A 21,872-nucleotide genomic window follows, 5' to 3' on the forward strand; every position below is an offset into this window, starting at 1 on the left:
TGCACTGTAAGTTTTATTTTGTATATGTAACAGGAATATCCATGTAAAATTAAAGATTTTTGTCAAATGGGTGCATTTACATGAAAACAACTGTATCACTACAAAATGGGTGTTTGCAGTAATACTGGGTTTGTATTCTTACCCGGACATTTATTATGATTTGTGTTGTACCAATACCTCCAATAGTAAAAGTTTATTGTAAACCGTTACCTGGATAGCTTCCCAGTATTAACGGCGCACATAACACGCTCAATTAAAAAACAAAATACAAAGTCCAATTATTGAAATTTTCATTATCGTTTCCATGGTTCAAAACAATTGTGCTTGAATAAAACATAAATTAAAATATAGAAAATATGGGCAAATTTTCGTAAAATACTCAATACTATGCAAAAAATAACCATAGCCATGTGTTGTATAGTCCATCCACGGTAACCTCCTACTTTTTTAAACGAACCTTTGAAAAAACACACCAGGATGCAGCATGTTTGGTTCGTTTGCAAAAATACTTTCCATAATATGCATATTAAACATGCATTAACACTAAATTACCGTATAATGATGTTAAATAAAATTTTACAAAAAAAAGTAACTATCTATGTACAATATTATTAATATTAATGATCTCGCATGTGTGTAAATGAAACAGTGAGAGAAGTGGTGTGTTGGCAATGATTAGAACGAAATAGTTCCATAGCCAAAATATATATTTTTTGACTTTCCGCGTGTATTTAAGAATTTGTGTGGGTATTTGTTAAGTTTGAACATTTTTTTAAATCTCTGGTGAAATAAAAACGTTATGTTAACGGTAAAAAAATATTACGTGCCGAAACCGTGGTCGCGCATTAATAATGTTAATAGTCACTTGATTGTTTTCTCTTTCAGCCGTTTGCAGTCTGCACAGATTACGCCATATTGCAGTGTGTTTTAATATATTACTGACCGTGAAATAACGTACAGTTTGTGTTTCAGGATTTTGTGTTAATATTGTGTATTTTAACTTTGTTATATTATTTATTATCTACTATTGTAATGATGGAATTTGTTATCGTTTTGATATTTTGTGTGGTTCTTGTGATTGCTGTAATGGTAATTGGTTCCGGAATGGGGAAAGCTACTTCTTCGCAGCGTCAGATGGACATCATTAACGTCGCTCAGAACTTATATGTTTTAATTAAAAAAGGCGACTTGAAGAAATGTGACGTTACGCAGACGACCGCGTTTCTTCTCAACATCGCAAAGTCAACTGTTCTCAAGTAAGTAGGCTTTTTTCGTTTTCATGCACGTAAAAAAAATATCGACTGTGTCCTAAGTATTGTCGGCCTGTGTTTTAACTCACGAGGTTTTTTGTGTTTTATTTCCAATTTATATTTTTTGGTGTGAGACAACACCGCCATGTGGCGTCTCTGTTGAAAAGTTAACCTAAAATCATATTAGGCCTACTCAGGTCCTAACAATAACAATATAGGCACTTTCAAGTATTTTTATGGGTGTGATACACGTTTGTTTATAACGATGTTTATAAACTTTATGATAGGTTTAACTATAACATAAGGGAGTGATTTTATAATTTGCATTTAATTAGTTTTTCATCTGTTTGGGAGATCACAAAATAAATAAAAAAACACTTCATTAATTTCGTGGACAAAGTCTGTCATGTTTCCATTTAGTGACCACAAAGCAAATATTTGTGACAAAATGCCATATTTGGAACACTGCCTAACTGCGTATTGTGAACGGGTCCCCGGAAAAGTGTTATGACAAATGTTTTTTTTTTTTTGGTTAGGTACTACAAGAAAGACATTGAAGAAGTTTCAACACCAGGAAAAAAGAGGAAAAAAAGGCCACAGGAAGGAAAGTCACTTGACACAGTCGACGATTTCACAGTAAATGCAATCAGGAATGCAATTTACAGGATGTACGCTGAAGGTAAAAATTTGATACTGAAGAGTAGTTTCAATATCACTGGGGTAGGCCCTACTTAATTGTATTCATTTCATATATCCATATGCAGATTGACCGGTTCAGTTTTTTTCCCGATATCATCTGTCCTTTAAAAATACTTAACATTTTTGAGTGGTTTGTTAGGTTTCTTTATTGATATGGTATTGATATATAGAATATTGTGCAACATATGAAATAGGTACACGTCCTTTTAAGGTTAGGTTAAAGATAGAAAGAAAATTGTTACATTCTAAAACTACAAGTAATGTTTATATCGTTATACACAGTATACATATTAAATAACCTCAACTTTTATGATGTATCAGAAGGTTAAATAATGACTATTTCCAGTATAAATAATATCCAGTTGTGCGCTTTAGCAGTAATTGGTTACAAATTAGTGAGTTGTGGTCTAAGCAAGCATGGTTATTAAAAAAAAATTGGGATACTTAATTGGCTAAATTGTACTGTGTGGCAGGGTCCAGTACAATATATATTCTATTGCAAAATAGTGTCATGCCCCGCCTAACCCTTTAGAAAATATAGGGGTATTGTTATTTTATAAACAATAGGCCTACTTCATTGTAATGAAGTATCATATGAAAACACAACTTAGCCAGACAAACTGTGTGTTAGTGTATGAAGTAACAGAAGGTTATAAAACAGTAAAAGTTTAGTATCGCGTATCCGATTCGATACATTGATCCTGATCGCATGATCCTGCAAATATTGATCCTGTGATTGATGATGCTTGCTTTTCTAATTTATTACGTTTAAAAATCCTGTACAAAACCAAAACTAAAAACCTGTGATGTAGTAATGAGTTATGATTTAAAGTTGAATAATAATGAAAATATATATGTTTTATTAAACTTATGATAATTATTCTTGCTATACCACAATATTTGATTATGTTCAGGATCTTTGATCTGAATAAATGAAAAAAAGCATGCACCACACGATCAATAGGATGTACAGGTCCATGCATAAAGATCTAGGGATCACATGGGATACACGATACAAAACATTTACCTATAACACAGTGTAGAGCTTGTAACTTATTGATTGCTAAATTGAATGCTGAAATAATAATGTTTTACACAACTTCAATACAAAAGCGCAATATAATCGTCATATCATTGCAGACAAAAATACTGCAATGTAGAATTCCTCTAAGCAAACTACAAAATTTAAATTAATTTAAAAGTATTTTTGAAATGTAAGTTTATTAAAACTATTTAATAAATGTAAATTGTGCACTTAAATTATCTTCTACGGGGTTGTCGTTTCGCTTAGTTTTGTGTACCTCTGTTATTTCATGTATTGTTAATGTATGCAATAAATTTACAGGTTTGAATGTTACAGTCGACACCATTTTGAAAGAAATCAGGGAAAGACAAATAGATTATTATGGTGGAAGATCAAGTCTTCATAAATTGTTAAAGAAGATGGGATTTTCATGGACAACTGTTGATGGACGAAAAGCTTTGATAGAGAATGAAAACATAGTATTGAAGCGAATAGATTTCTTGAGAAAGTATAAAGAAGAAAAAGAAAGAGGTGCCAATTTCATATTTGTTGATGAAACATGGATTTTCCAGAGAGGCAAGGCATTAATTTATTTGAAAATTTGTTCTGTGGTCCAATACAAAGTATTTCATTTCCATTTCATATATTTTTCAGGAACTGTATCAAAGTCATGGCAGGACAAGAGTCTACAATCTGCGAAGAGACGTACTGTTGGAGATGGTAAAAGGTTTATTGTTGTTAATGCTGGAGGGCGCACTGGCTTTGTGCCAGGAGCAGGATTACTTTTTGTTTCAGGTCAGAAGACTGCAGACTACCATGGCGAGATGAATGGGGAAACTTTCTTGATGTGGTTTGAAGACATGTTGGTGCATCTGGAGGAACCCAGTGTCATTATAATGGACAATGCTTCATATCACAGCACCCAGGTATGTGCAATGGTAAAGCAGTGTCTTTTTATTGCTCAAATTGTAATGTGAAAAATTTACATGTGTATAAGTACGAATATTCGAGACTAATACATTTTGCCAGCAATAATTGTTATCTTAATAGTATGCCTACACTACATTTTTTTAAACTATAATGTTTGAGCTGAAATTGATTACACACACACACAGATATATATATATATAATGTAATTGAATTACATCATAGTGCAAACTAATTTAGTAGAGGGTTTGAAATACCAAATAAAAATTTTTTATTGCAAATAGCATTTGAAAATGACATAATTACTTGTTTGGTAAAAGGACCCACTTTATGAATGCTCTGTTGCCCTACTTAATAAATTAAAATAATATTTTCAAAAAAATTTCTAGTCACTAAACTAACATGCTTTGTTAAATTTAGAAATTCATTACGACAATATGCCAAAACACATGTTTGCTTTGCATAAGTACAGTAGAACCCTGTTATAATTTGTTTTTAAGGGGCTACAAGAAAAAAAAACATAAGCAGGAAATTCAATTTAGTACTTTTTAGTGTGGATTTATTGCCAATGGACTCAACAAGCTGCATAAAGATATATTTGATGCTCCAATTTGCTTGTAGCAAGCCAAAAACAATTTTTCTTTAACATCATGGTGCTTCCAGCTTCTATCTGCTTTGTCTTTACTTACACATTGTCTCATTGCTGTAAAATTGTCTCATTTCTGTATAATTGTCATAATTCACAACAGTGTTTACAGTGGAAATGCTTAAGTCCAGTTCTTTTGCCACTTGAACATGTGATTTAAGTGAATACATTTGAAAACACACAGAATGGCTAAAAATTTATGAATTTATTTGTTTTCCAAGGGTGTCAACAGGCAGTTAACTGCTAACATACACATATACATAGACAGTATAGACAAAGGCTTTTAATTTTTTTCGTCTTCTAAAATTTTATGAAGTGAACATTACAAGCACGAAACGCATAATTTGTGAAACATTATATCCAGGAATTAAATACATTGTCCTTATAGGAAAAATATTGGACTTGAAAAATAATACATTATAGGCAGGAAAACTTTATAAGCAGTAAAATTGTAACAGGGTTCTACTGTCATGAATTCTTATCAGCTACTTGAGTATTTAGTTAAATGTTGGCATAACGTAGGTTGAGAAAACACCTACAACGAACTGGACCAAGGATGCACTGATCGCGTGGCTGGAGAAGAATGAGATAAAACATGAAAATAATTTGTTGAAAGTGGAGCTGCTGAGAATAGCTAAACAAAACAAGCCCCGAATACGGTATATTATTTCGTTTTTTTACAGCATTTCTTTAAAAGTGAGATAGTTGCAAAAAATTACGTATACGCCTTGTTCTAACACACTTTTCAGATATGAGGTAGACGAGTTGGCTTGTAACTATGGCCACAAAATTCTACGACTCCCACCCTATCACTGCCACTATAATGCAATCGAACTAGTTTGGGCTCAATGTAAACACCATTACAATAGTAACGTGGGGCGGGCCAAGAGATTTGACAATGATGCAGTTGCAGCCATCTGGAAAGAGGCTCTTGATGCTTCCACACCAGAGAGGTATTTTCATGTTGCATGACCAATGGGGTATTCCTTTTGAAGTAGAAATTGTTTTATTTTCCTGTAGAACATTCCTCAAGCTTCAGCAAAACCCTTACCATACATTTTTACATAATACGTAAGTATTGTTGCCTAGCAGCCTGGTCCTACCATTCCTTTTGATAACTTTGTGTGCTAGTGTGTGTATAGTGTGATTATCATTTTGTGTATATTCATATACCAGTAATACAGTTTTAAAACAATTGGTAAAAATAAGTGGTTTGAATTTGTGTAGTTGTCGTTTTGAAAATGTGTTGCATGTATGTGTTTGTGTTCGTGTTTGTGTTTGTAATTTTATTCCCATGTGATTCATACATATTTGTGTAGTTTCTAGATCTAACAGTGGTGACTTATTTGCAAGGTTTTTTTTTTTGTAATTGCAGTCCATTTGCAATTGTTTCATTTCCATAAATAGTTTTGTATTTATTAGTAATTGTGATATTACTTTCTGTTATGCTTAATCTTGTGTCAATGACTTTAAAGTTATGGTGGGTTCAGTGCTGTAGGCAGATTTCAATATTCAGATAAAATTTCAACGTAGAGAATTTTGAGTATTTTCATCTAGCGAACTTGAATAGGTATTTACACATGTAGTTCTTGCACATTAGTATTTTCAAAAGTTATGTTATTATAGTGAAATACATATACAGTAAATCATCAAAACTATTCAAAAAATTAAATTTTCGCTATATCTCACTGTTTTTGTCTGGGACAAATTTTAACCAAAAACAAACACAAAAGTTATGAAATAAATATTTTATCATATGCATTGTAAGCCTTTATTGATAACATAGAAAATATTTACAGCTTTATTATATCTTGAATAAACCACTCAATTTTTTTTTTTCAGATAACATAAAACAAAACATGTTACTTCAAGTATTAAATAATAGCTTTGATAGTTGAGGAAAACACATTAAATGAGTTTTGTTGTGTTTAAAAATAGTTTCTTGTGGAGTGAGTTCAAAATTGTATGTAATAAAGAGCATGCCATGCATTGTTTACTATGCCGTTTTGACAGAAACAAACATATTTTGTTATAGAGTGGTTTTTGCTATAAACAGGTCATTTATATAGAGGTTTTACTGTATACTTTAATTTTTTTAGATGGGCGAGGTGTGTGGATCACGTGGAGAAGCTAATTCAAGCAGACTGGGAGAGAGAAGTCCACATAGACAGCGGCACCATTCCTCCACTCATCATCCACCTCGGCGAGGATAGTTCAAGTGAAGACAGTGACAGCGAAGAATTTGAGGTTACGACACAGCAAGTAGATGGAGACAGTGAAGTACTGGCAGTTCCTCTTGATGATTTACCCGGGTGTTCTTATTGAGGTCTGTATGTAATAAACACCTGGGCAACTGTAAGTATTGGGGTTTGAAACATTTTTTTTTCTTTTATGCATTCCCATTAAGTATGTTGATTACTGGAACTTTATGTATTAACTTTATATTACACATATTATAAAATTAATAATAAATTTCATTTCTGGATTCGTATAGGTGTATGTGAAACATTTTATTTTGTTGTGTCTCTTCATTTTTCAGTGAACTTACTTGGAAAACAAAAAGCCAGTCCCCATCCAGGGCCACAAATAAATAATGCATATAAGTGGTATAGAAATTACTGTCAATTCTTTACCATAATTTTACTGTTCATAAAATTATGATTTTGTCTAATAAGTATACTCAGGAAAATGTATATAACCATATTTTTATTTGTGGCCTTAACCGGCATTATGGTAGGGGTTTATTAAATAAAAGAAGAAAATTCATTTTTAAATGTTTTCATCTGAATTTGTTAATTTTATTAAACTTTCAATCCTTAGTCTTTTCCAGATTGCTTAGATGGACAGCCATATGTATAATTTACAATACTTTTTTTTTCAGATGCAGAAAACTGTGTTGAACTGTACTAAAGGATGATATTTATTGCTTACATAAATGTTGTAAATTTATATGTTCTCCTAAAAATTTACTTTAAATTATATGTTATTTCTTTAGCTAACAAACTTATTTTTTAATATTTTTACCATTGGGTATCATAAATGTTATGCACATATACATGTATACTTAGATCATATTCAAATTACTTATATATATATATATACATATATATATATATATATATATATATATACATACATACATACACACACACACACACACATTGTTTTGACAGCTGGTGATTGTAAACAAACCATTTGACATTTGTCACATGGCAATGTTTTCGTTTACATACGGCGGAAGGATACATAGTGACATTAAAGTAGATCCGGTGAAAAGCAGGGCTTCAGAAAAGTAGGAGGTTACCGTGGATGGACTATACAAAGATACGTACAATACGTTTATTTTGTGAAAGAACAGAAAACAAATATATTTTCCGTGTATCTCGCGTCTGAGCACAACTTGTCGAACGTAGTCTTGCTGCATTGTGTGCGCGCGCGCATTTTGTTGCATCTTCGACGCTCCTGAAGAAGTACTTGTGTAACTTCAAGAACTCGTCAAGACGTCTGCGAGAAGCTCCCACTAGCCGGGAAGCACAGCTGGCGTATCGAACCGACCTCTCACGACGTGCCTGGACGCCAATCAGCGCCACGAGATGGTCCCTGGGTTCACATCCCGAATAGTAATTAGGGTAATCAATGGCGTATTGATGGGTTCTGGTGGCATGAGGGCAGAGGTGGAGTGGCCGCTCGATACTCAATATACCTATACGCCTGGAAAACTACGTTACGTTTTATGTAAACGACTATCAATACATCAACATAAATAAAATCATTGTGACCGCCTGCGATTAAAGAATTATTACATATTAAATATTTTTCATGTTTCAAATCTAACAAATCTAAACCAAATCTGACGTGAACAAAATGTTTTTTTGCGTGTTACTAAAAAAAACTAATTAAATACCTGCTCTTACTATTGATTTGAAATTCAAGAAAGTTTTAGATAATAATATTTGGATTAATTTAGTCTTTATTGTATGTTCATATCTCAAACTGTTCTGCAGATATGATGATAAATATAAACAAAATTTTAATAATATTTATCTTTGTTTCTGTGTTGACAATAAATTTAAAAATAATACGAATGATTTCTAATTGTTAGATAAATTTAAATAAATATAAATCCTACTCAATAACTTGTGTACTTATGTATTTTAAGTTGTTTTTAAATGTTTATAAAATTTGTTAATTGAAGTGATTAATAATCAGTTACTTTTACGAAGCATGTTTCCTATTTAGTGAATCCACCAAATTGTTTGTGCAAGAAATATGGATTACAAGAATGCTTTAACGTAACTTTGACTTAAGTTTAAACAAGATGTGTCCATCTTTTATATCTAAAAGAAACATGTGTGAGTTATTTTGTACGCACGAACAAATCGGAAGAACTGCAAGTTAAAAATAAAAATTAACGTTTGGAATTTTTAATCTGTTATCTACTTTTACTTTAAAAGGACGGGAAGAATAAAGCAGTCGGCAAAATATTAATAATATATTTTTTCTTTTTGTTTTTTTCATGTTTCATAATTTTCTTTTTATTAAATTTCTACGTATTCTAAATTAGTAAGAAAGTTCAAGCTTTTTTTTGTTAGTAAAGAGGATGTTATTAAACATCCGAAAAAATAAATAAAACTGTATACCCTATTTTAATATCACTGTAAAATCGAACAGTAAATATTATGATTTTTAGGAGAATAAACCAAATTGTGTAGTTCTATTATTGCAACTGTTTTATAATGTGTTAGAAATTAATTTTTGGAAATGTGACCAAGAACGAATCATATCATTGTTGTGTACATGTATATTTTGAGAATTATTTTTTGTACTGTATTTAAAAAAACGTATTTTTTACTTAAATGTTAGGATGTAAACATAGAAATACACTCTTGTTATATGCATATTGTGTGATTATTGACGCATTCGCTTATCTAGCTAAACGGATGGGGGGCATTTTTGGGAATCCGACAGAAAAAAAAGAAGGTGATTTTTCGGTTTTTTAATTCGGGTACATGGTGCCATACAATAAGAAAAGGAAAAAAAATATATTTTATTCCAACAGTAGTTACAAATTTTATCTAACTATTACCTCTTGCTCGCTGTTTTAATATTTTCACCCCTTCGGAAGGAAAAGGGGAAGGGGGGTTGCAGCTTCCGTTTCTTGACCCCTTTCCTGGGTACGCCCTTGTGTTGACGTGCTTTTATACCCCGCATCGTTCAACAGGACAAAATAAATAAATGATGAATGATTTAAAAACCAAACCGGCTGAATCCAACATGGCGTCTTCGGGGGCACTCTGCATGTGTCAGTTCATAGTAAAATGACTATCGGATTACATCAAATAAGGAAAAATAAAATACCGGGTTACAGAATGTGAGGAAATATATAATGTCGGATTACAGAATGCACCGAGACATTACAATTCCGGATCACTGAGTGTACTGAACCACGTAATGCCATATTACAGGATGCGCCGACCTGTAATACGTATTTCTATTTTAATAGCGATCTCAGTCGTGTACTGGTTGGGGTAGGCACTGCCTTGCGGACCCGAATGTTTCGGGTCTCGCCAGGCGGCGCGGCTGCAGTATTCATGACCAGCTAGCGAGTTCGTAAGCAGCTCGCAGCTAATGCCGCCGGCTTTACCGCGGGTAGGTACTTCAGCGCCATCCCTGGGCACGTAAAAAAAAAAAAAAAAACAACAGCGAAACGGATCTGTGGCGAGCTGACTGACGGCTATTGGACGCCGACTCTTGTCCCCCACACCCTTTTTCCCCCTCCAAAAACAGCCAAAAACCAACAGAATGACGCTTCCCTGCTCCGTTTTTTTTTCTTCTCTCTCTCTGTCTGCCGCGCGGCCATGAATAAACTACGGAGTGTTATCGGCGGGTCGCGGCGCCGGAGTGCACATCCGTGTCGACTCTCGCCCGGCAGGGAGCGCTGAACTGACACATGCAGAGCGCCCCCCCGAAGACGCCATGTTGGATTCAGCCGGTTTGGTTTCTAAATCATTCATCATTTATTTATTTTGTCCTGTCGAACAATGCGGGGTATAAAACACGTCAACACAAGGGCGCACCCAGGAAGGGGGTCAAGAAACGGAAGCTGCACCCCCCTTTTTTTTTTCTTCCTAAGGGGTGAAAACATTCAAACAGCGAGCAAGAGGTAATAGTTAGATAATATCTGTAACTAATCCTCAAACTACTGTTGGAATAAAATATTTTTTCTTCCTTTTCTTATTGTATGGCACCATGTACCCAAATTAAAACACCGAAAATTCTCCTTCTCCTTTTTTTCTGTCGAATTCCCAAAAATTCTCTCTTTCTGTTTAGCTAGATACGCCAATGCGTCAATAATCACACAATATGCATATAACAAGAGTGCATTTCTATGTTTACATACCTAACATTTAAGTAAAAAAATACGTTTTTTTTTAAATACAGTACAAAAATAATTCTCAAAATATACATATACAGTATGTACACAACAAAGATATGATTCGTTCTTGGTCACATTTCCAAAAAGTAAATTCTAACACATTATAAAACAGTTGCAATAATTACTGTGGGTATAAATTAAATTATCTGTGGAAGTGGTACTTTGCTTTTGCACTCGCACAATTTTTTTATTTCATGCCGTCTTTGATAGTTTGTAAAATATAAATTTTTAGGCGTCCATATTAAAAAAAAGCATTAGCAGGTAAAAGAACAAAATCCGCCGTTAATTAAAATCTGGCTACACCTTAGCACTAGGCCATCGATTATTTAGACATCATCGTTTTTATATGTTGTTGGATTAATAAAGCCAATGCAATCTTGCAAATATAAATAATAACAAAGCACTTAAACATTAAAACCGTCTAATGTGTGTGTATTATACATAGGGACCGGAAAAATTCGCGGGTTCAATGACCTCCAGGATGAACTCCATAGTTCGACATACACTCAGTCAAATGCAACCCACTCATTGGCTGCTGTCTTGTGAAACGTCCCAACGTAGCAGCCTGTGATTCGATAAAGCTTCGGTTGGGTGTTTCTCATTGGGCCAGAGTCATCCAGGTGAGTTGTGAGCCAATAACAGTGGCAGCACTGAGGTATAACTATTTGTATGTTAGCCTATCGTGAAATGAATTCGCGAATTTTCCCGGTCTCTAATTTATACACACACACACAGAATGAGTCTGAATTCGATCGACCAACTTCAGGTGCAGTTTCATCACGACAAAATAAGTTGAAAACCTCTAAACGACTTATGGTGTAAAGTGCTTCCCAAGGCTGATATACGTCTTTAAAAATTGTACTGAACAACATTTCTATTGTAATAAATAAAGTATTCAAAACTGAACACTGAGCGTCTACATTATGTTTTACTGAGTGAAGTTACATAACCATAGCAAATTTTGGTCGCTGTCACAAAATTCTTTCACTGGAATAATCGGGTTCAATAAAACGACACAAAAAATGTGCGAAACACAAAGCCGATACTCCCTAATTATTTCAATGGAATAATGTTTTTTTTTTTTTTGCGACAGAGACAAAATTCGCGGTGGTCCCAGAACTTTGTTCAGTTTAACATTTGTAATTCATTACACTCAAGTGGTCCATATTATAATAATTTCTTTATTATTTACAATTTAAGAAAAAAATGTTTGGTTACATCTTCAAAGACGTATACCAGCCTTGGGAAACACTTTAGACCGTGAAGTCATATGAAGATTTTCAAATAATTTTTTTTTTGTCGTGATGAACCTGCAACGGAACTTTGTCGGTTAGAACTCTGACTCAGCCTGTATATGTTTCTGCTTAACTCGTGTGACCTAGTAAAGAGAGTGCCCAAACTGGTTGGGGGGGGGGGGGCTGGCATCTCCCCCGCGGTGCACGAAGGAAAGTATCCAACCCCTCTCCTCCACCCCCCTCTAAATGCCAACGTACCACCGAAAATTGTTTCCCGCGCGCTCCGCCTGGGGCGGGTAGTAGGTGTAGCCTCGCAGCCGGGCGCACTCAATAATGCAGGCTCGGAGCCGACGGCGCCGCAGAGCTAAGAAAACAGCGCCTCGCTTGGAGCGAAAACCCTTCGAGGAATTAAGCTGGGGGGAAGGAAAAATAAAAAAAATAATGATTGGAACCCCACGACGCTAAGATGCGAGCAAGAATAACGCATGAGTGGCTGGCGGACGAGGTGGGTTGGCGGAGAAAACTGAAACTGGGTCCAGACACGAGAGGACCTCTTAGTGCGTGGAGGTCGCGAAGACGCGAACAAAATGATTTCCTTCACAGAAAAACATTTTTTTTTTCTGTAATCCTACAACAAAAGATTCCTTTGGAAACCATTTGCCAAGAAATAGCTTGTAGTACTGCAAGAAAGATATTGTAACTTTCTGCAACACCTGGCTATGGATATATATATATATATATATATATATATATATATATATATATATATATATGTATAATAGGAAATAAGTTTTCCGAGGTTGTACTATGAGTATTTCTTAACAAAAATTGGCGCATGGATTTTATATTTTAAATGACGTTTCATTCAAGCATGGATTTTTTTTTAAACACTGGAAAAAATTAATCGAAGATTCAACAATTGGACTTTATTATATTTATCATTGTGCGCAGTTAATACTGGAAAGGTAAGCAGAAAACGGTTTGCAAATAACTTATAACTATTGGAGCATAAATTACCCGGGTAAGAATCTGAACACAGAAGTACTGTAAACACTATTATGTAGTGATACAGTTGATTTCATGTAAATGTACAAATTAAAAAATATCTGTAATTTTACATGAATATTTTTGTTCCATTTATAAAAATGATCACAGTGTAGCCAATCGCGTTCAACCTATCTACGGGTGCAATAGAACATCCGATCCATTTTTTTTTTCATCGCTTCGCGGGTGCAACGTTAATGAAATGCGTGTTACAATTTTGTTTTAGAATTATGATTGGTCTGGTGCATTTGTAAAATTATTATTCATATATTTTAGCAGTTTTGTTTACTAAAATTTTAATGTGTTCACGCAGTGCTTTTTTTTTCCATGATCGTTGAATTTGGTTTTCAATAATATGCCTACACATAAATTTGTAAGCATTGCCGTATGCGTGTGGTGCATATATAATTCCCAAAAAAAAAAAAAAAAAAATTTTTTTTTTTTCTTTAGTATTTATTTTTGTCTTTAGAGTAAAAACCATATGTTCACAACAAAAAGATATTAAATGTTTAGGAAAACGTTGAGATGGTTCATTCTATAGGTAAGACATCTGTATATCGAGAAAATTTTAAAAAATTTTCTTGTACTTCTTGAAACTTTTGTCGACAGTAGTAGGAAAATGGACATTTTGATTATGTGTTCAAGAAAGTTAGATTGCTAGCTGCTAGGGACTGTAGATTCGCGGGCTCAAGTCACTTTCGGGGTAGACCAGGCAGTCTCTCTGTATAGTCGGGTGAATAGCGCCAGTTATGTGCTTGCCAACTTGTCAGCCGTCTCAACTGGTAATTCTATGATTGGATACTTCTTTGGTTGAGAGTTTTTTTTTTTTGGTTGGCCCAAAACCCTTTAGATAAACAGTAAGCCAATAGCGAAAGCAGCTCAAAGAATTTTTTTTTTATTTTATTTTAGCCTTTCGCAAAATAAATCCGCGAATTTTTCCGATCTCTATCGATTGCTGATCAGAAGGCTAATTAAATACTGCCAGCTAAAATTGGCATTTAAATTTCAGAAGATTTCAGTGATATCAAAGGAAAACATTTCATTCATTTGCAATAAAATTTTCATAGTTTTCAGATAAAATTCTGTTATTTAATATGTTTAAGCTCAATTTTATGATACATTGTGTAATTATTCAATTGCACGGTACTTTATGTACATTGTGTGAAACGCGTTTTCGTTTGTTGGTTATTTCATAGGGCTTATCCTCGCAGCGGTTTCACATTGAGGCTTAGGGTGGCGGTACATTAGAACAGTGGGCTGCGATCCACTTGGCTAACCAACAGTGCTCATTAATTTGAGACGGACTGGAGTGCTGGGATGAAATCCACGGTCCTCGCCACACGGGCACATAAGCGCCAGCGGTCACGGTGCAATTCCAGAACCCTGGAACACATGCTTTAACCGTTCATCCCTCGTGGGGTGCTGTCAAAACTTAGGAAAACCCAACTTAGAAACACACAAGATAGAATTTTCAACGTTATGCCTGTATCTAAATCGTGTGTTTCTTATTTAAGATGTTTCTAAGTTATGTGAATTTCGGCGTTATGTGTTTCAAAGTAACTTGTTTTTTAAGTTCTAAAATGCGTTTTTCCTATATTTCGATGGTTATAAGTCATGATTTTCTATGTTACAGCCTTTTCTAAGTTGTGGTTCGGCTTTGTGTGATCCTAAGTCACGACAGTTCTAAGTTATGTGTTTGTAAATAATGATGGCTCCCATGCTGTGAGTTTATAATTTGCAACGTTTCTAATTTGCATATATAGGCTTTATGTTATTCTTATTTGCGTGTTTATTATAGGATATGGCAGTTCTTAGTTGGGTGTTTTTAAGTTGTATTAGTTCTAAGTTATGTTTTCTAAGCTACGACGTTAAGTTGTGTGGTTCGACAATGTGTGATTATAAGTTGTGGAATCCATCCTGCTTGTATGCCGCATACTGGTGTTGGGCTTAATATCAGCAATGTTCCCACTTAAGTAAATATTTAATCTGCGTAAGAATTGAATTAATTTCTGAGCCGGCGAAAGTTTATAGAGAGAAATTGAAAGGGAGAAATGAGTTATAAATTTACAGTCGAATTATGAGTCAAATACCTGAAGCTATATTATATTTTCGCGAACTGATGAAACATTCCCATAAAGATAAGTCAATTTTTATTCAAGCACTTCTCAATAGTCTTACTCAAAGTAATAAGAAACTAAAATTTAAATAAATAATCATGTAAGGGACTTGTAATCCACGCTTGCGTTTACGGATTTTTGTTCGCAAAAAGAACAGTGCATGCCTTCACGAAAGCTACCACATGCAATCGCCAGAATGGTTAGTTTCTGGGTTTTTAAAGAGTGACATGGCGGTTGTTTCAGGGTGATACATCGTGGAGCTGAAAGAGAAGGCCGTCCACACTTTCCGGCAACCCGTAGCGCTACGGCGTAAAATAAGTTGTTCAATTAAGACCACCAATATCGGAAAAATATAACTACTGGCCGGCACATTTTACCGAAAGCCAATACTGAAATCCGATATTTTACTCTGCAGGAAAATTGCGATTGGTAACCGCAGCTTCAGCATGGAGTGGCCGTTCTAAAATATAAATCTGCTCGGAGGGGGAAAAATAAAACTCACCTATAAACTCACAAGGACAACTATAGTTAAGCTATTATTCCAGTGAAAATTAACTACACGTATTTTTCTAAGTGAGCAGAGTAAAAACAAAGCACATCACATGATGAAAAATTCATTTCAGAACTTATACTAACTACACACACACATACACACACACCACACACACCACACACACACACACACACACACACCATTGACGTAGTTGATTCAGAAATGAAAGTATCTGACGTTTTATTTGGTTTAATCTGGCGCATACAAAGAATGTTCTTTGCGCCGAAATTCTATAATAATTTTCATCACGCTTCCATGAGATTCCGTTCAATATAACTCCACTGAAAACTTATACAGATATATATATATATATATATATATATATATGTTACATCCGGGAAACTGTTACAAGTAGTTGAGGCGGATAAGAGGGGTATCGGAGCCCAATGTACATTATCTAGAAGGTCGCGTAGCCTTTAGCGATTTTTTTTCTCCGTGAACAGAGCTTGGCTAGTCTTATTTGTAGTGCATATACACATTACTTTTGAATTAAAGTTTTTCCTCTTTCGCAGAAGTTTTCCCGCTGTGATAATAATTAGGGGAGAGGCGGGCAAAGTGGCCAAGCTAAGGTTTGCCGATTTTTAAACTGACTTAAAATCTACTTAGATACATCAAAATTACTGGTTACTGTACTTAAACTATTCTAGTGCATCATATATTTTTTCAATCAACTTAGGAATAGTTAAGTACTTGGAAATATTCATTTTAAAAAAATGACTCAAAAGGCCAATTTGCCCGACATGGTCGGCCAAATTGGCCACTTTATTAGAAAGTAAAAGATAAGTTATAAAAATTTTGAAACTTAGATAATAATGTATTTAATTTATAGGAAACTTACAGAAATTCACAACACTTGCCAAAATTACTTGAAAAAAATAATGGAGTCTTTCTAAAATTCTATGGAAAAAGTTGGAAAGTTCAAAGTGTAAACTAATTTTTTTTTTTGCAAAATTTCACACATGTTTTGAAATTTTAAAAACTAAAAAATTCTGTTCTTCAAATAAAAATTAGCCCACTTGCAATTTTTTCAAATGAAAGAAAGGCTGTTTAATTAAATTCCAGCAGAAATCGTGGGCCCAGAATAAACATAGACACTGGATCTATTTTTCTTGTGATATTAAAGGTGAAAACCTTTATTTGCATTAGAGACACTCTGCGTCGTCTTGTTCATCATAGTCATCCTCTTGAAATAACACTATTCTTGGGTTAGTGTTCCTGAGCTTAATGTCAACCTTGTGTCTGTTTTTCTACTCTTGTACTGAACTGAAAACTCTTCTATATCTTGTTATCTTTAAAAGATTTGTGCAATGGGAGTGCATGACTTGATGTAAGTTTTTGGACATACGCCATTGCTAAGAACTTTTTCTGTTGAAGAAAAACTAATAAATAAAATAAATAAAAATACACAAGAAAGACAAAAAACACACAAAATTAAGCAAACAATTGCTGTTGTCAGTCGCACCTGTGTTTCCGTACCATGGGCGTCTCTGCCTGAGGACGGGAGCAGATAGCAGTTCCCGAAACGTCGCTTGTTTCTGTTTTGGTAAAACTATTGTTTTGTTTTTTTTGTCTTTTCGTTTTGTCGTGTTTTTGTCTCGTTTCAACTGTTGTGCTGAATTATTTTGGTTTCAATATTCTTGTGTTGTCATCATTTGTGTGTTTTTTTGTTCACTTAGTACTTTTTTCTTTGTTTTTTCTTTGTTTGTTGACCATATTTCTGTTTCGGAATATTTTGTGGTGTTTATATTCTTGTTGACAACAGCAATTGTTTGCTTAATTTTGTGTGTTTTTTGTCTTTCTTGTGTATTTTTATTTATTTTATTTATTAGTTTTTCTTCAACAGAAAAAGTTCTTAGCAATGGCGTATGTCCAAAAACTTACATCAAGTCTTCTATATCTTCCAAAAACCTTCTTATTTTCATTGGCATCCTTTCTTTTTCATTGAGGACTATTTTCTTCAATGTATTCCTGGACACTTCAAAGGCGGTTGCAGCAGTTAAAAACTCAAATCCACCTCTCGCGGCTTGGTTAGCTCGCACCATTGCATCTGCATCTCAAGATGCTGAACCCCTTTCCTCTCTTGGTATAGATCATAACTACAGGCAGCAGACAACAATTCCTGAAATTAAAAAAAAAGATAGTAATACAGGCTAAAATAATTGCCAAAAATAAACCTATCATAAAAAAATACAGAAACCATCAGAACGTTATTTTACTTATTTTATTTATTTAACGCATTTTATTTATTATGTTTTATTATTAATATTGTCGCTTAATCGTCTAATTATGATAAAACATGTATTCAAAGTTATTTTTTAAAAATCGGGAGTGGTAATAATAGGCCTACAAACAATAATTGGTGCTCGGCGGGCAAAGTGGCCAACAGTCACCAACAGCTTGGCCACTTTGTCCGGATTGGACACCATTGCACGACAGATATTCTTCCTTGACAACCCGGTGCAAGTATGGGATCTCCAAGGCGGGATTTTGCAGTCAAGACATGCCACTTTCAAAAAAATTTCCTTGAAACCCGGTAAGTGACTTAGTTTCAAGATAAGAAATACACAGACTGAGCACTTACCTCACATCAGGATGATTGAAAACCACAAATATTATAATAACTTGGAGAAACGACACACTAACAGGACAGGTATTCTCTAAGTGACTGCCAGCAGTGAGAGGAATAAGTTCAGGCGTTCCCCGTGTGCGGACCCTATTGCTATTTCGTATAGGTATAGTCACCACCTTATGGAGACAGATTAATTATGTTGAAACTTTTGGTTGTTTTGCTCGTGTCGAATGGCCCCACCTTGTGTTAGACAAATTTAATACGTTGGGCTTTCTTTCTCTGTGTAAATTAATACTGCTTAGGTAACACTCAGTAGTAATGTGTTAGAAGTATTTAAGCCACAGTTAGGTATTGACTTGAAAACATAAACATACATATACATATACACACTTGAATAGTTGGGATAACAAATAACATAAAAACAACACACAATCAAAAATTTTACTTATTTATTTAACACGAAAATATTTCAAATTTTCTCTTACTATTAATATTTACTTATTATTCTCAAATTTCCTAACCGTCTATTGGCATCGCATCACACATAAAATTACCAACTGACAGGAGTGACGATGCGCACATTTCATTACCAAGCAAAAGTCTTTGGTTCGGGTTCGACGATATTTACACAGTTTTAGTTCATTGAATTTGGGTTCTTAATTAATATTACCTCGGCTAGATAGGTTCAATAGGGTATTTGATTATAGTTAAAATATTGATTTAAATAGTGTTAGCTTTACAGTAAACATTTTTCAAAACCAATTTAGCCAACGCATTATTCAGAAATATATATGATTATTATAAGAAATCATTAATAAAATGATTCAATTCTCACTTTTGACCACGTGATTGAAAACGCACGGGATTGGCTGAATCTGGCGTGACGTCACCTACTTGTAAACAGTAAATGCCAGTCGAAGTTTTGTACGGTGCATCGGTGTTTTCTTCAAGATTTTTTTCGTCATATTAACTAGTATTCTTATCTAATGCTGACTAAAAGTAAGAAATTATTGTAATTATTAGAAAAAAATATGATGGAGACCAACTTCATTAAAGCTGACAGTGGAAACCTCCCGAGAATAGACGCAATAATGGTCGGACTATTTTTTAAAAACAATCCCGATTTTTATGCTGCAGAATTAAAGAACGTGAAAGTAGCGTTGTAAATGTTATTATAAATGATTAAAATATACTTTTAAATAATTAAGTAAATTAGAAAAGCCTAAAAACATTTTATTATTGTAAACATTTTATATAATGTTGACAGATTGATTGGTTTGACCATTCAATAACAAAAGTAGGGCTCCCGTTAGAACTAATTTAAAGCGAATAAAAATGAAATGAAGTATGTATTTCAATGTATATAGATATAAAATTATTCACCAAATTATCGTTTTGTGAACCACAGTTATGTCAACATTACTTTATAGGTAAGAGTTCCGTATCGCGTATCCAAATTGGTCTCTTGCTATGGATGGCATGAACCTGTACATTTTTGTTACTGTGGTACATAATTTTTCTGTTTTAGTTCGTCGAAATATCCTGGATATAATCAAAATTTGTGGTAAAATAATTACTAATGGTCGTAAGTTGAATGCACGATATATTTCACTTTTTATTCAAATCAAGATCATAATTCATTGGTAGATCACAAGTTTTTGTTTTATGCAGTATATTTCCACGTACTAAATTTAAACAGCTAGCATCATTTACCACAGGATCAATAATTATAGGATCATGCCATTAGGAGAAGGGATAAACCTTGATACGTGATACGGAACACATGAAAGCATTAGTACTTGCTGCTATATCTTTCGGGTCTCTGCGAGCGAGCATTAACCACTTTTGTACGATCTTACAGTTCTTCGGAATGCTCACAAATATTTTCTCCGGTGTTTTAACGGACGTGTTAGTGCATTGTGGCACTACGCACAATTTGTAAGCCATTTCACATAACAGTAAGAATATCAAAGTTCTCACTAGTCGCATTGCGACGTGAAAGCTGACAGTTTGTTTACAAGCATGTGACGTCATGGCATCAGGTGACCTGCAAACATGGCGTCTCGCCGTTTTGGCGGCTTTTTTATTCATTTAAACTTTGATGGTGATTTTCATAGAAAATAGATAACTTCACAAAGAATTAGTCAAATTGCTTAGGTATTATGTCATAATGAACAATTTTAGACATTTACCTAAAACCTGTCAAATACCCTATTAGGTCGGTAGAGCTCAGAGTCTCTCGTTCATCAGACCTCTGAGTTAAGTTAAATGTGTGTAAAAATAAAATAAATTATATCAAACAAAAAAAGTCAATTTCTCGTAGACAATATTGTTTACATTAGAATCTCAATGTTTATATTTCATTAGGCCGCGATGTGACGATTGTATTGGAGGTACGTGTCGATTAGCATTGAATTGGAGTGACAGACTCTTAAAATTCTTTTACTCACGTATTTATCACTCCTAGGGCCTTTATCTTTGTAGATAGTGCCTAATTATGCTAGTTTACACCCTAATAATACATAATTACCATCCTTAGTCCAGGATGCCTACTACTTTCCAGCTATTTCGTAGGATTAATTTCATCGACGTCACGAAGAAGTTCTAGCTTAAGCCGGCCATTAAATTCTTTTTTAAACCTTCTCAAATTAAGCCAGTTAACAATGCTAGACTTATTTTCAAATAACGGTCCGTGATTGGCCGATTACCAAAAACTGTTACATTAATTACTATTAAATTAAGGAAATCCGCGCGCTACAATAGCGCGGAACACAAAATTTCTCATAAATTTTAAATACATTGAATTATAATAAACTCTGAATAGTTACTACTCTTACTAGTTGAGTGTATAATGTATTGGTTTTACTTGTAGGCAATAATAAACCATGTTGGTGAACACTCTGAGTATTTACTCTTTACTATAGCCACTCTGTTGAGTGGAGACTCTTTGATTCTTTTGAATAGATTCTGGTCGCCACTCTTATGTAAAACTTAACTTCGTTATCAAGATAGGATAAGTGTAGTGTAATACATAAGAGAAAAAAATAAATAATATAAAACTTCAGATCTAGGATTGGTACAAGAGTGGAAATATATAATTTAGGGTCGTTAAACAAAAACATATACACTGTGAAGTAATAATAGAATAAAATAGAACTAAACAAATAATCTTTAATCAGACGAATATATATAATTATTGGCTTGACCAGTGGTATACTCTTATGTTTTCAAATAAACAGGAGATATGTTGCACACATGATAAAATACAACAAAAGTTCATAAATTCGAATTAATTATGTCCGTTGCTCTCACTCTAGATCGAAGTTAGCGTGTTAAAATATAGTTTATTATCGTTGTCATTTAAATTTAAAA

The 21,872-nt window shown here is 33.9% G+C and overlaps 1 protein-coding gene and 1 long non-coding RNA gene across 2 annotated transcripts in view; one reads left to right on the plus strand and one right to left on the minus strand.

Moving 5' to 3' along the window:
* The window catches only part of LOC134543348 (uncharacterized), a 272,081-nt gene that overhangs the window by 141,847 nt on the left and 108,362 nt on the right, over positions 1-21,872 (minus strand). The window lies entirely within an intron of this gene.
* Positions 538-7,473, plus strand: LOC134543347 (uncharacterized). The gene is made up of 5 exons (XM_063388321.1): positions 538-1,256; positions 1,787-1,929; positions 3,295-3,899; positions 5,069-5,205; positions 6,646-7,473. Exons 1-5 carry the CDS (start codon positions 1,033-1,035, stop codon positions 6,869-6,871), a joined length of 1,335 nt encoding a protein of 444 aa, XP_063244391.1. The 5' UTR covers positions 538-1,032; the 3' UTR covers positions 6,872-7,473.

The sequence above is a fragment of the Bacillus rossius genome, assembly GCF_032445375.1.
Source record: "Bacillus rossius redtenbacheri isolate Brsri chromosome 9 unlocalized genomic scaffold, Brsri_v3 Brsri_v3_scf9_2, whole genome shotgun sequence".
Classification (NCBI taxonomy): Eukaryota; Metazoa; Arthropoda; class Insecta; order Phasmatodea; family Bacillidae; genus Bacillus; species Bacillus rossius.

Excerpts from the sequence above, each read along its gene's own strand:
- LOC134543347 (XM_063388321.1), top strand. The coding sequence starts at position 1,033 with ATGATGGAATTTGTTATCGTTTTGATATTTTGTGTGGTTCTTGTGATT. Across the intron at positions 1,930-3,294 it reads TTACAGGATGTACGCTGAAG|GTTTGAATGTTACAGTCGAC; the intron begins GTAAAAATTTGA and ends ATAAATTTACAG. Across the intron at positions 5,206-6,645 it reads CAAAACAAGCCCCGAATACG|ATGGGCGAGGTGTGTGGATC; the intron begins GTATATTATTTC and ends TAATTTTTTTAG.